The sequence below is a fragment of the Gossypium hirsutum genome, chromosome A09, assembly GCF_007990345.1.
Source record: "Gossypium hirsutum isolate 1008001.06 chromosome A09, Gossypium_hirsutum_v2.1, whole genome shotgun sequence".
Classification (NCBI taxonomy): domain Eukaryota; kingdom Viridiplantae; phylum Streptophyta; class Magnoliopsida; order Malvales; family Malvaceae; genus Gossypium; species Gossypium hirsutum.
In genome coordinates, this window is record NC_053432.1 from 76,850,906 (window position 1) to 76,865,141 (window position 14,236).

Here is a 14,236-nt window from a genome sequence, read left to right on the forward strand (position 1 = left end):
TCCAACCATCAAACCATGGTGTCGAACTAAGATTCGCACTAACAATGCCAAACAACACAAGCGTAGGGACAGGCATGACATTGCATTGTCACTGTTTCTGCTTATCCCAAATTGCCAATTGTACCTAGCATTCTCGACTGTTTGAGTAGTGACACACTACTTGTGACGGCTTCTTTAAATATAAAATTTCTAATTTTAATTTATCCGCTTCTTAAATTAGTATTTAAGGTTTTTTTATTTATTTTATAAATTGGTATCTGAATTTTCATTCTGTACATTATATCGATATTTTTTATAACATCCTGAATTCAGGACAAATGATGATATAATAGAATTATAACATGTGATATTAATGACATTATGATAATATCATAATTTAAAATATATATTATAAATAAATAAAAATATTTTTAAAAATAAAATAATTATAAATAAAAAATGTTAAAAGTATTATAATTATTTAAAAATCTAAAAATAAAAAATGAAATATATATTAAAATTGTAAAATTACAAAAATAATCATCTCATCTCGACAAAATTCTTTTCTTTTTATCGTCAACTCATCAAGAGAAGGGATTATATAAAATTATGATTTCACGTCATCTTTATCTCTTTCTAATAAGAGCATGACAAATAATCAGGAGGAAAAAACTAATTTATTATACTCCTATTAGAAAGGGATAGCGATGACATAGAATTACGGTTTCATACAATCTTATCTCCACACATCAATTACATTACCATCTAAAAATCACGTAACAAATTTTTTTTTCATTCTAAAATTTAATCTTTAACAAAAAAAAATTCCTTAACTTCAAAATAATATTAACTTCATTTTCGTGGGTTTGATTTTTATGAAATCTGGGCTTGAGGGTTTTTTATGAAATTTCAGAAAACTCCCATACCAAATTTATATTTAAGCATAAAATAAATTAAAAACTCGTGAATAAACTCGACTCCTCTTATTTAGAGCCACTCTTTTAAGTCCTGTCTGTCCTAGCCCTATACATAAAGCACAACCATACACTCCATCATCGATTACTTCCACTATGGACAATCCTCCACATCTGTTATCATCTTCCATGGCTCCCCATAATTCTCAACAAGATGATCACGTTTTCATCTCTCGTGATACCAACTTTGCGTTGCATGGTGAGATTATGTTGCTTATTTTTCTCCTACTTTTTGCCCTCTTCCTTTCCTTCCTTCTCTTCTTCCTCTACATAAAAGGCTCCCGAAATAATACTAATCTGCGAGATTATTCATCCCAATAAGTCTGACCAACTAAATTCTTCGCTTTGCACACCAAAACCATTCACTGCACTGCACGAATCCACATGCGTAACTGTGACCAATGGTACAGTAATACTATCAAACGGAAGAGTGATTTAGGCTTTGAGGTTTGGTTTCTCTCTCATATCACTCGTGGAGTACTAGGCAAGGCAACCAGGGATGAATCGCCACATAACGATGACTAACATATTGCCATGAAATGGGAGCTGCACAACTAATGGCGGAGAATACATATAAATTCAATCTATTTATATGGATAATTTGTTTCCAGATTTGTAGGTCTGATTTTTAAAAATCCTATGTACATGTGGAATATTATGTATTAATAGGGAAGCCAATGAGGTTACCTATAAATTGGCCAAGGATGGTGTTAATACAATGTCCCCTACTGGTGCAATGTTGACAGAGGGAGTGAGATTGATGAGAACATCGAAGGCGTGCGATTGAAGATCCTTTGGAAGGTCTGGGCTTTTGTCCACACGATGTTGGGCTGCTTTTCTTTTTTTTTTTTCCCCCTTTATCTGTTTGCTGTCCTTGTTTTATTTATTTATTTGTTTTATTTGCTAATGAGGTTGCCGATAAATAGATATATGATTTGCAAATGGGTTATGGGCCCGTTGGTGTTATGCCTTATTTAGAAGGTCGAGTGGTGGATGCAATAAGGACTTGTACAAACTAAAAACTGGGTCCTTCCATGCCTCGAATGCTTTGAGGCCTTGAGAATTTCAAATTCTAGTTTCATATTGCCTTTGAAAAAGTGATTTTCACAAGTATGCTTTAGGATTTTATGTATTAAGGATGATTGAAAATTTTTATTTTTATTTTTATTTTTAATATTTAATATTTAATATTTTAAATAAATTAGATAATTATTTTAATTTTTATTAGGTTGATTTTATTAAAAAATTGAAATAATTTTTTTTTAAATTGAGATATTCAAATTACCACATATATCTTTTATCCAAAACTATAAAAAATAATATAAATATTATATTAATAATATTAAACTTAAAAAAATAAACAATCTTTTAAAATCAGTATTTACTTTTATTAAATAACATAATTATATTCAGTACTTATATTTACTAATTTACCAAACAATTTTTTAATATAATTTCAGCACTTATAGAATTTAGAATTAAAAAATAATACTTTATTTTTCTGCGCTTAAATTTTCAGTTTATTAAATAACCCTAAATATTATTGTCAAAAATTTGTTATGAAAATTTAAAATATTTATTAATCTAAAAGGTTGAAAAGTAAAATAAAAATAACAATTAATGTAGACGTTATTCAAATTCATAAATATTATGATAAATGAAACTAGTTATCTTCGCTTGTGATGAACAAAGTCGATTGTATGTGCCAATTAAAATATATCCAAATTATTTTATATAAATTTAATTTTATGACTGATAATAAATATATTTTAAATATAATTATAAAAGAAATTAAGTAAAATATATACTAAAAGAAAATTAACAAATATCAACTGTATTGTTAAGAGAAATATAGGTACTTTGGAATATGGATAGTAAAATAAATATAAAAATATTATTTTTAAAAAAACAGCAGCTTATGAGGGGAAGGAGCATTTGAATAGGTTCAGAATAGAACGCATGGCCTAATATGATGTGAAATGTTATTGACATGAGCCTTAGAACACCAATTGGTTTGAGAATAGAAGCTCCCTCTCTGCCAAGATGTTGAGGGTAGATTGTCGTGTGATGTTGATATGATATTTGATTTTTTTCTGAGTGCGTCCAGGCTATCGGCTGTTTTATTTTGACAATTTTATCATGCAACATGTGCATGAGATCAAATTCCAGCTGCCGAGTCCAATCATGCTGATTCTTTCTTTCAACACAATTAGGCAGCGTTCCTGAAAGCAAGTCCTAAATTGATTTTGGTTGGGAGCACTAATTACCACGTTTCACCAATATTGAACCATGAAAGTCAAATTGAGAGGCTTCTTTTTCTCTGTATAATTGACTCGAAAGGAAAAAAAAGGAAAAAGAAAATGTTAAATCTTCCCATTAGCTCTCTTAAATTTGGTTTTAAAATCAGTCATCCAATTTTAATTCGGTTCACAACGGTATTGATGTAAGTTTTTAAAACTTATTTATCATCTTAATCTCTGAAAATGATAGTTTCGTGTTTATCAATTTAATCCCATCGTAAAATTTTGGAGATGAAAGCTGATGTGGTGTTTGTTGATCTTTATTGTCAGAGCTAGCCGCATTGGTCCCCAAACTTTGACAAATCGATTTTTCTTTGTCATCCATTGATTAGTTTAACCATCATCGATCATACGAAAGATGGAGCGGTCCAGGAGGATGGTTAGCAACCCAATCAATGAGGCAGCATCCTGTCCCAGTACTCCAAGATATAAGATTTAAAGGTTGACAAATACATATGGATTGAATTCAAGTCTCTACCTTTTACAAATTAACAGTTAAAAAATGAAAAAAGAACAGGTTTGATTGTTGTATATCTATCTGCCGCTGCTCATGGAACTGGAAGAGAAACCAGCGATGGAAGACAAGCGATAAGATTTTGTGATACTATCAGAAGAAACTGTTTCCAAGAACTTCAAGTAAGTTTCATCGCTAGAATCAAACGCCTCCCAGTTATCAATGGAAGGAATACGTTCATCCCCGTTGAGATAGCGCACGATTTTGCTCATGCTAGGCCTAACTTCAGGCTTTGGATGAGAACAAAGAAGACCCAACAGCAGGACCAGCTTCACCTCTTCCGTTACATAACTGGAATTTAACTTAGGGTCCATTGCATCAAGAATATGACCCATTTGGTGGCACTCTATCACCCAATCTACCAAGAAGAAGTTCCTCGAATCAACTGGCTTTCTTCCGCAAACAATTTCAAGGAGCAAAACCCCATATGCAAAAACGTCTGAGCTGGTAGAAGCCTTGCCATTGCGAGCCAGTTCTGGTGCAATATACCCAACAGTGCCCACAATGTTAGTGGTGTGCGAATCTGTACCATGATCGTACAACCTTGCAAGGCCAAAGTCCCCCAGCCGCGCATTCATGTCAGCATCTATGAGAACATTGCTAGACTTCACGTCTCTGTGGATTACCACCAACTCCCATTCTTCATGCAGATACAGTAGTCCCGCAGCAATGCCTTTAATGATATTGAATCTTTTTTCCCAGCTTAACACAAAGCCTTGTTCTTGATTGAAAAGGAGGGAATAAAGGCTTCCGTTGGGAATGTAATCATAGACCAGAAGAAGATCATTCTTTCGCTTGCACCATCCTTGGAGATAAACCAAATTCTTGTGCCTTAATCTTCCTAAGCTTTCGATCTCCGCTACGAATTCTCTCAGACCTTGGATTGAACTTTGAGTTATCTTTTTAACAGCAACTTCAGTTCCAGTTGTAGGCAACACACCTTTGTACACTGCAGCAAATCCTCCAACTCCTATTATCTCGCTCAGCTGGAAACCCCTTGTTGCTGCATAAAGATCCTTGCATCGGAACCGGTGAGGACAATCTAATTCCCAATCTTCAAGATCCTCGTACTTGGCATTCCTTTTGTACAACGTAAAATAGATCAATATTCCCAACAATAAAACAGTCACGGTGGATAAAGCAACAATAAGACCAATGACTCGAGTATCAAAAGAAGATCCATCGTTTTGTTTTGACGGTGCCATAGGTATTCGGGAAGTATTGAGTTGGGCCGCTGTTCCATTCGTGGAGAAGCTCCATCCTAAGATGTAATGAGAGCTCGACTTTTGTCCCGTAGATGCAGAAAAGCCAACGTACATGGTTTCCTGAACAAAAGGTGTTAAGTCAATGGGATGGGAAATGAGAGGCTTAGAGGGTTTGTTTAGGTGAAAGGGACAGATTGTAACATTCACAAAGTTGCCATCATATTCTATCCAGGCCTGGATGGCATCACCGCTCTCCAATATCATATCCTCCTTTAGCTCTGTGTTATTGACATAATAAGCAGCCGGTTCCGTCGCGTTCGAATACATGGTATTTATGTTAATCCCAACATGATTTCCTTTGCTGTCTAAACGATCGTTGTATCCATTGACAGTATCGAATTCCACTGCAACAATATGGTTGGAGGATGACCCATCCGTCTCCGAGTTGAATATTCCCATGTAGTGCTCTGGTAGAGCTCCGGGGAACTGCTTGGAAGGGGATAACGTGAAAGCAAGTCCATGGCCTCCTCTCCCTGAGCTTGGAGTAACGATAGCTAACACGAAAGTTGTGCTAAAAGAAGAAGATTTGGGAGAAGGTGAAGACTTGTCGTCCAACATTTGTATTGGTTCTGAATAGAATGCATGGCCAATAGCGTCACGTGAATCGTTTGTCAGCTCTAGGGCGCCACTGGGACTCCTAATAGAAGCTCCGTCAAGGGTAAGCTTGGGTTCACTTCGATTGAAACCATGGAAGATGAAATTTGTGGGCCGAGGTTGAGCAATAACTGGGAAGAAGATAAACCAGAAGAGAAGGAAAGCCATGTGATTTTTTGAGCTAAAAAAGTTCTCTTTCTAAAAAATAATATAGCATAAGAAATATGTGAATAGAAACAATTAGTCCCCAATGGATGACTTGAACATTTCAAAGTCATGCACTGATCAAATGGCATTGGCTCAAAACATATGATCTGGGCAGTTGCCGTGGGGAAGTGGGGTTTGAATTTTAGGTACTAACTTGAAATATTGACCCATTAGTAATTTATCACGGAATGTCCTTTTTTTTATTTAATCACCCTAATAAATATTTTGGGTTGAAAATAGAGCATAATAATATCATGTAAAGAGGGATTAGAATGTTGCGACAAATTTCAAAATTTCTTTAAAAATGCAATTGTTACGTAATTGTGCAGTCATGCAAGGCAAAAAAGCACGACCGTGAAATCAAGTAAAATAACGGAATGTTTTTTGACTTTACCTCAGAGCTTAGACCTATAAAGGTAAACCCAATGAAAATAAATAAATAATACTTAAAACCAACGCTTGATCATTTTTAATAAATATACTTTTTACTAAATTTTTTTAACTTTAAATAATATATTTTTATTTAATTTTTAAAAAAAATTGCCATTAATGCATCTTTACAATCATACTAAATACAGAAGCATTTCATTATTTTCTTAATAACCCAAAAAAGCCTAATGCTAGATTGAAAGTTAAATAATAATAATAATAATAATAATAATAATAGGAATTACATCTCAAACTTTCCCAAATTATATCCACTAAAGGCATATTTTGACTTGTAACTTCAAATATAATATAAATACAAATAATACATTTAAATAATTATAGTTAATATTAATATTATAAATAGATTAAATAAATAATTAGAAAAAATTGAGTCCAAAATAAATTTAAATAAAACTCAAAGTAAATCAAAATTAATTTAAATTGAAAATCCATATATATTTTAAGTATTATTTTATTAAATTCATTGAGATGAGCTTTTAAAATTAAAAAATAATTGCTTGGTAATCACGTGACACAAAAATAACATTACAATGGACTTGAATTTAACAAATAATATTAATGTGGTTAACAATTTTGAAAATTCACGTAAACACTTCAATTAGAATAAAGTATTTAGACTAATATTGAGGTACCAAATAATGTTAAAAATTAAAATATAAAGATTAAATCTTAAATTTAAGCGTTGTATAGAAATCAAAAATGAAACTTAACCAATTTTTATATAATCTAAAAAAATAGATAAATCGGAACTGAAATTTAACCATTATGTTATTATTATCAAAAAAAAAATAGCCATCGAGGAGTGCGATAAAAGAAGGCCTGGTATAAAAATTAAATCTCACAAATTTGAGTGTAGTAGTGAAATTGAAATTGAACTATTTTATATAATTTGAAAAAGTAGAGGGATGAGAATTGTTACATGTCATAAAATGAGTGGGGCACTCAATGTACTAAGCCCATCTCTTGACAAAGCAAGCCCTCTCTAGGCCCACATACAGTAGCAGAAGAAGTGAGACTTTAAAAATCTAAAATTTGACAATAAATTATTCCCAATAATAATAAGTATATTTGCTTAAAGAAAATGAAAAAAGGAATAAAAATCATAAAAAGTAAGGAAGTGGTTGAAAGCTTTTTCATAGTTAATTCCTGGAAATAAGATTAATTAATTACTTATGCTGCTTGCATTATAAGATAATTAATGAGACACAGAAAGAACAAAAGTAAGGTAACCTTCATTAAGTAATGAAGTGAAAGAGACATGGTGTGGAATTTTTCAACTTTTTCATGCAGCCTGCTAATTTTATTACTTCTTTTTTCTTAAACTCAAATAAAATATGTTGACAACAACGAGGAATTGGTTTCTCCAGCCACAAACCATTGGCATTACTTCCTTTGGAAAGGACTAATATCACCTCACAAGCTCTTCTTCATATATTTTTTTAATGAAGGTTACTTTCCTATTCAAGTTCTCTTCATGAAATTAAAAAAAAATTTATAAATTATGGATTAAATTATTATTATTTTTTTAAAAAAAATAATGCAATGAGACCTCTGAGAAGCTGCCAGGCAAGGAAGACGACCCAACAGGGAACTTTGATGGGATAAAACTCTTTAAGAAATCGGGTGAAAGTGATTGGAAGTTGTTTTCTTTAATCATCTTATTCATGTCACTTTATATATATACTCGAAAATTAAAGAGGCAGTCAACTCAAAACTCAACCTGAAATAGCATCTTTCCAAGTTCTAAACCTGTAAAAGATAATCAAAAAGATGATGCAATCAGATAATTTTCCACCTTCTTCATGGCCATTCGAAAGCTTCTTGAATTCAAGCATTGATCAGTTCGAAGTGCAACCATATGGGCTCAATATGGGTAAAAATTTTGATGGTTGTGAATTCTCTTCTTCATTCAATACCAGGGAGGATTCCCCTGAAATTTCCCATTTCTCTACAATGTTCTCTGGTGAGATTTTCCCATGTAATGATCATCTTCAGGAATTTTTAGTTCCCTTGGAAGGGCTTGAGTCTATGTTGACTGATGGGATTGAGGATCTATATGATTGTTTGGATGAGGGTGAAGACAGCTTTGGTTCAATGATGCCATTGTCCTCTCAAAGTCAAGACGTATGTAGCCCTAGTGCATCCGCAAGATCTAGTGAGGCATCCACTGATATGACATCAACCCAATCATCACTTACCCTGCCTGGAGATTCCATGGAAATCGATAATCAATTGAGCTTATTTCATCTTCTCAAGGCTTATGGAGAGGCCACTGAAAAGAACCAGTCAGAGCTTGCGGAGGTGATCCTAAGGTGCGTGGGTGAAAAAGCTAGTCCAGTAGGTGAAACTTGGGAAAGGATTGCATTCAATTTGTCTCAAGATATTCAACATCAAAGTGACTATCTAATGCAGGAGTCTAGCAAGAACTTTGAGGCAGCCTTCAGGGTATTCTATCAGGTGTTTCCATATTGGAGGTTTGCTCATTTTGCTGCTAATTCGGCAATCCTTGAAGCGATGCCGGATGATGCAGACACGCTACATATAGTGGATTTCAACATCAATGAGGGACTTCAGTGGCCTCCGGTGATTGAGGCGATGGCATGGAAACACAAGTCGATGAGACTGACATCGATAAGATGGGAAGAGGAAGACTCTGCTCACTCTCCTTGGAGATTTAAGGGCACAATGAGGCAACTTTGCAACCATGCCAAGTCTTTTGGTCTAAAGTTGAAAGTGGAAGAAATGGGAATCCATGATTTGGTGAATGAGCTAAAGATGAACAAACGAGGTGGCGCTGGAGAATGGTTGGCCTTCAATTGCATGGTAGGGATGGGAAAAGGCAAGAGAAGGGAGATTGTAAATGAGTTTCTAAACGTAGCGAAAGAAGTATTGGCAAGTTCAGGCAACTACGTTGCAAGAGACAGGGGGGTCATAACATTTGGTGATGGAGATGCTTGCGAAAAACTGAAAGACTGCTCAGGATTTGGCACATTCTTTAATGGCCAATTGATGCACTATCAAGCTGTTTTAGAATCGATGGAATTCAACTTCGCAAAGCACCTGGTGCAAGCAAGAATGGCAATGGAGTGTCTGTTTGTAGGACCTAATATATGTGGTCAAGCATGGTTACAAAAATGGAAGGAGATAAATGAAATTTGCGATTTTGATGCAGGCACCGCATTGGAGGGTTTGAGGGTGAGCTCAGAGAGATTAATGGAAGCTAAAGAAATAGTGAGAGAAAGGGATACTTTATTTGAGGTGAGCATTGGAGGGGTTTCTGGGAACGAGTTAGCCTTGGAGTGGAGAGGCAATACACTAGTCAGAGTCTCCTCTTGGAGAAACACACAACTGTAGGAATTATTTATGTTCAAATTGTATAAAACAGGTGAATACAGGATTTCTACATTGTTATCAACATTATGTCTGTATATTTTTATCAAATATCAATTAGGATGCATATTTTCTAGTTAACAAAAAATCCTCTCAACATGTAAATTTAAAGCAGAACTTGATGAAAAAGGCTAGTTTGGATTAGATGTTGTGTTTATGTGCAATTAAGAACCATCATCATCTAGTCAAATAGCACTCAAAGAGATATGGTTATTCTTCAATTAAAGCAGGGAGAAGGAGAAGCTAAAGTGAATCCCATAAATCAGTAACCATGTGATAGAGTATGGTGTATCAGCACTCAGCAACGACGCCTACATACGAGGGAATCGACAAAAACGTTATATATTCTCAGATTTTCTTATAGTTTTTCACTAAGTAGCATAGCAAACCGGATAACTGGGAGTTGCCTTTTTCAATGAATTGTTCATTAGTGGAAGTGGGTGGCAAGCCTCGGGCACTTGTTCTCCCTTGTATGCATTGCAGACGTAGGTAACGAAATTCTTGAAGTCCTGGTATTCACAAAAAGAATAAGAGTCAAGACATGATAGGACCATAAAAGTGACATTATAAGATAGAAAACGTAGTGACTAGTGACCTCTTGTAGAGGTTGACCGTCAACAAGCACCCATGGCACAAACTTATGTGGTGGATCAAGCTGAGCAGTTTCAGCAGCATACTGGTTCTCAAGCTGTAAACAGAATCACACAATGGATAGTAGAAGAACAAAGTAACATGAAGAAAGATCATAAATAGAGATTATAAGCTCATGAAACTAAACTAACCACATTTCCATAGCCACTTTTATAGCAATCAATGGGAACTGTGGCCAATCCAGTCGTATTAAAACAATTAATCCACTCATTCAGCTTGTTGGCTGAGGCCAGACGCTCAAGGCAGAGAATGAAAGTCAAATGCTGCTCCTGCATTAAGAAATCACAAGAAAAGAAACCAAGTGCCTCCATCTTCAATTATGTTTGCAGTGTAACGCAAAAAGAAATGTATTTCTCCTTTTAACATGGTTGGTATGGAAATGAAGGCTGAATTGAAGAAGAAAGTGGATATTCTTAGGCCTAGAGGAATAGAGGGTTTACCTCGTTAGGATATACTGAGATGGTGCATGCTTCAATAGTATTTAAGAGGCATTCATCTGGGCCATGCTGCAAGGTAATACGGATTAAAAACATTGGCTGCAAATCTGAAACTTGTTCTAAGTGGAAAAACAGAACTCTAAAAAGGATTGAAAACCCTGCTTTTTGCTAGAGGATATATGCTTGAAATGAATTGAAGGAAGCCAATCGTGGTCCCCTGTTGAAGATGATAGAGTAGGAAAGTGAATTGAAAAGAACCTGGCAAAGGAAGGAGCCGTCACTTTGCAAAACAGCGTTGCCCCATGGAACCAGCCTGAGGTTGACGATGGAAAAGAGTCGGCTGTGAAAGAGCTTGACCAGATGGTTGACTATGAAGTCAGAGCAATAAGGGCAGAGAGTTTCGTAGTAAACTGAAAGAGTGACGTTTTGAGCATGACATGGCCATATCCCAATAAACAACGCCAACAGCATACAGGTGAAGAAACCAGGAGACGCCATTTGCAAAGACGCATAGGTAATGTTGACAAGTTTTGGTTTGAGTTCAATTTGTGGAGAATCGCCTCATAACATACGCACTTTGAAAAGCTTACAAAAGTGTCACTTTTTATGGCGCTTTGGTATTACTATTAACCCTTTTTTTCTTTCAGCTTCTTTTCTCTCTAATCCTTTTGCAGATTTCTTTCTTTCCTTTATATTCTTCTGCTTTGGGTATAAAAAAGAAATGGGAAATATCAGTCGCATTGCAGTTTTTCTTTTTAATAAGGAGTAATTCTCTAATCGGAATATTTGGTTGCTGCAATGCAAAGTAGTGAAGGTCATCGCCTTCATAATGAATAATATTCTTATTCATCACTCACAATCAAGTTTTCAAAATATAAAGTGAAAATATTACTACTTTATGTGTATATATCCAAAATGAGAGTAGCTTTTTCTCCATTTAAGAAAGGAATAAAGTCTATTAGATACTGGAACGTAAAATATTCATTTTCAATAATTAATCTCACATCAGTAATTTCATCTTCTTAATTCGGTTTTTTCCCTCTTTGTTTCAAGTAAAACCAGTAGCTTTTTAATGAACCACACATTTTGGGCGGTGTAAGAATTCAGTACAACACATTTGGGCCCATAAAGGCTTATTTATAAAGCACCCAATGTGGAAAAGTTTATTCGAAATAGGCCCAATTACAAAAACTGCTCTACATTATAAAAAAAGTGAAGCATTGGGTAGTTAGGGTTTTTTGTTAGCCCCTCGCGTCATCGTCTTCAAAGAACGCTTTACCATCAAAACCAGCTAGCTAAATCAACCGCATTTCACCAGGATGGTTAGTTTTTCTTTTTGATAATTTATTATGTGTTTGCGCTCTCTTATTGTTTGGTTTTGCTAAAAGAAATTTGCTTATTACAGATAATTTTCTTTACTCACTGTTATTTAATGCCTTTGGCCTTGTTTTTGAATGAATGAAGTAGGCTTGATTTGTTTGTAAAAACCTTCTTCATTGCTTTTTTGTGATTTACTTTATGCATATTCGGATCTGGTAACTACGCCTTTCTGTTACCTGCTTTTTGGAGGCTACCAATCTAATTCCTCTTTTAAGTGATAATTGATATAACTGACGATATAATGTTTGGAACGGAATCTCAGATCAAAATTCTCTCCTGTATTTCTGTTTTCCTATTTTTAAATTGCTACTGTTAAAATCTGCTTATGTTAAGTTTAACTATGTAATTTGTGAATGTGCAGTCTTACTGTTGTTGATTTTTTAAGTGCATTACTTATAAATCTTCTCCATGAAAGAGTAGATTATTTCTGCTACATTTACACATTTTATTTTCCTTGGTGGTGCAGGCTAGAGGGTTGAAGAAACACTTGAAGAGGCTCAATGCCCCTAGGCATTGGATGCTTGACAAGCTTGGTGGTGCTTTTGTATGTTTTAGTCTTGATCATTTTACTTTCATGCTAGTTTACTGCAATTTTTTATTCCTTCAATTTTCATTTTTTACCGCCGGCGCCTGCTCAATTCATCTATTCAATTCTAGTTTTGTTTTATTATCTTCTTGTTATGCAGGCACCCAAGCCATCATCTGGACCCCACAAATCCAGGGAATGCTTGCCATTAATTCTCATTCTGCGAAACAGATTGAAGTATGCTCTCACGTACAGAGAAGTTATTGCTATTCTCATGCAGAGGCATGTCATGGTTGATGGGAAGGTTCGGACCGACAAGACTTATCCTGCTGGTTTCATGGGTATGTGGACTTTCTCTTTATTCCTAGATTGAGTTGTTCTGTTTATACTAGGTATTCAATTGAGTGAAATGTATTTGGTCTGATTATTCTGTTGTGTATACAGCTTCAGGATCCTAACATCCATCCTTTGTGTTCATTGTTCATTAGTCTGCTTGACTGACACTTCTATACTAAATTATGAAATACATGCTGCGTTAGCCAATGTTCATTGGCATGTGACCTTGAGCTCTTGGCTCGTTGCTAGAATAGCTTTAAGTGCTCTGCATTTTAGGAGTTGACTCCTTTCTCTCTACCTTCCGGAGATTATTGTATCCAAATCTTATGTAATATACTTGTTCACCTACTTGTAGATGTTGTGTCAATTCCTAAAACCAATGAGGACTTCCGTCTCCTTTATGACACCAAAGGGCGTTTCCGTCTCCATGCCATCACGGGTGATGAAACCAAGGTTTGAATTGTAGTAGTCAAGTATTTGAAATGTAGGAACCAAGTGTTTCTATTTTCTTCACCCTGTAGGTATAACAATATTGTTCTTTTTTTCTTTTATTCTGCAGTTTAAGCTTTGCAAGGTTAGGTCTGTCCAGTTTGGCCAGAAAGGCATTCCATACCTCAATACATATGATGGGCGTACTATCCGCTACCCAGACCCTCTGATCAAGGCTAATGACACCATCAAGCTGGACCTTGAGAGCAACAAAATTGTTAATTTCATCAAGTTTGATGTCGGAAATGTTGTCATGGTGACTGGAGGAAGGAACAGAGGCCGTGTGGGAGTGATTAAGAACAGGGAGAAGCACAAGGGTAGCTTTGAGACAATCCACGTTCAAGATGCTGCTGGGCATGAGTTTGCAACTCGTCTTGGTAATGTGTTCACAATTGGAAAAGGAACGAAGCCATGGGTATCCCTTCCCAAGGGCAAGGGTATTAAGTTGTCCATCATTGAGGAAGCTAGGAAGAGGCTTGCAGCCCAAAATGCTGCTTGAACATTAACACAAGATATCTAGATATGTCTTGCTGCTGTAGTTTATTCTGGAGTTACTAGATTTCTTGCATTTGGTTATGAAGAAAATTTTGAGAACTATTTTCTTCTTGCAATCTTAAATTGTTCGGTTGGGTAATGTTAGTGAACTTTCAAGGCTATATTTTAAATGAATGCTTGGACTTGGATGCTTTCGTGAATATGTTAATGCTTTGATTAATTATACAATTATCTTTGGGGAAATGCAAA

The 14,236-nt window shown here is 35.1% G+C and overlaps 4 protein-coding genes across 4 annotated transcripts; 2 read left to right on the forward strand and 2 right to left on the reverse strand.

Moving 5' to 3' along the window:
* Nucleotides 1-3,695: 3,695 nt before the first annotated feature.
* On the reverse strand, nucleotides 3,696-5,961 carry LOC107937051 (probable L-type lectin-domain containing receptor kinase VI.1). The gene has a single exon (XM_016869862.2). It carries the CDS (start codon nucleotides 5,792-5,794, stop codon nucleotides 3,788-3,790), a length of 2,007 nt encoding a protein of 668 aa, XP_016725351.1. The 5' UTR covers nucleotides 5,795-5,961; the 3' UTR covers nucleotides 3,696-3,787.
* Nucleotides 5,962-8,053: 2,092 nt separating this feature from the next.
* Nucleotides 8,054-9,637, forward strand: LOC107937054 (protein NODULATION SIGNALING PATHWAY 2). The gene has a single exon (XM_016869865.2). It carries the CDS (start codon nucleotides 8,054-8,056, stop codon nucleotides 9,635-9,637), a length of 1,584 nt encoding a protein of 527 aa, XP_016725354.2.
* A 226-nt stretch (nucleotides 9,638-9,863) lies between these two features.
* LOC107937065 (gamma-interferon-responsive lysosomal thiol protein) lies at nucleotides 9,864-11,604 on the reverse strand. Its single transcript, XM_016869872.2, has 5 exons — nucleotides 11,020-11,604; nucleotides 10,765-10,830; nucleotides 10,456-10,593; nucleotides 10,269-10,361; nucleotides 9,864-10,182 (listed from the first exon to the last, which is right to left on the reverse strand). The coding sequence occupies exons 1-5, from the start codon at nucleotides 11,257-11,259 to the stop codon at nucleotides 10,045-10,047; spliced, it is 675 nt and encodes a 224-aa protein (XP_016725361.1). The 5' UTR covers nucleotides 11,260-11,604; the 3' UTR covers nucleotides 9,864-10,044.
* Nucleotides 11,605-11,921: 317 nt separating this feature from the next.
* LOC107937063 (40S ribosomal protein S4-like) lies at nucleotides 11,922-14,187 on the forward strand. The gene is made up of 5 exons (XM_016869870.2): nucleotides 11,922-12,083; nucleotides 12,608-12,685; nucleotides 12,828-13,008; nucleotides 13,359-13,456; nucleotides 13,563-14,187. Exons 1-5 carry the CDS (start codon nucleotides 12,081-12,083, stop codon nucleotides 13,989-13,991), a joined length of 789 nt encoding a protein of 262 aa, XP_016725359.1. The 5' UTR covers nucleotides 11,922-12,080; the 3' UTR covers nucleotides 13,992-14,187.
* Nucleotides 14,188-14,236: the final 49 nt, after the last annotated feature.

Excerpts from the sequence above, each read along its gene's own strand:
- LOC107937063 (XM_016869870.2), top strand. Across the intron at positions 12,686-12,827 it reads ACAAGCTTGGTGGTGCTTTT|GCACCCAAGCCATCATCTGG; the intron begins GTATGTTTTAGT and ends CTTGTTATGCAG. Across the intron at positions 13,009-13,358 it reads TTATCCTGCTGGTTTCATGG|ATGTTGTGTCAATTCCTAAA; the intron begins GTATGTGGACTT and ends ACCTACTTGTAG.
- LOC107937051 (XM_016869862.2), bottom strand. The coding sequence starts at position 5,794 with ATGGCTTTCCTTCTCTTCTGGTTTATCTTCTTCCCAGTTATTGCTCAA.
- LOC107937065 (XM_016869872.2), bottom strand. The coding sequence starts at position 11,259 with ATGGCGTCTCCTGGTTTCTTCACCTGTATGCTGTTGGCGTTGTTTATT. Across the intron at positions 10,831-11,019 it reads ACGGCTCCTTCCTTTGCCAG|CATGGCCCAGATGAATGCCT; the intron begins GTTCTTTTCAAT and ends ATTACCTTGCAG. Across the intron at positions 10,183-10,268 it reads ACGGTCAACCTCTACAAGAG|GACTTCAAGAATTTCGTTAC; the intron begins GTCACTAGTCAC and ends TGTGAATACCAG.
- LOC107937054 (XM_016869865.2), top strand. The coding sequence starts at position 8,054 with ATGATGCAATCAGATAATTTTCCACCTTCTTCATGGCCATTCGAAAGC.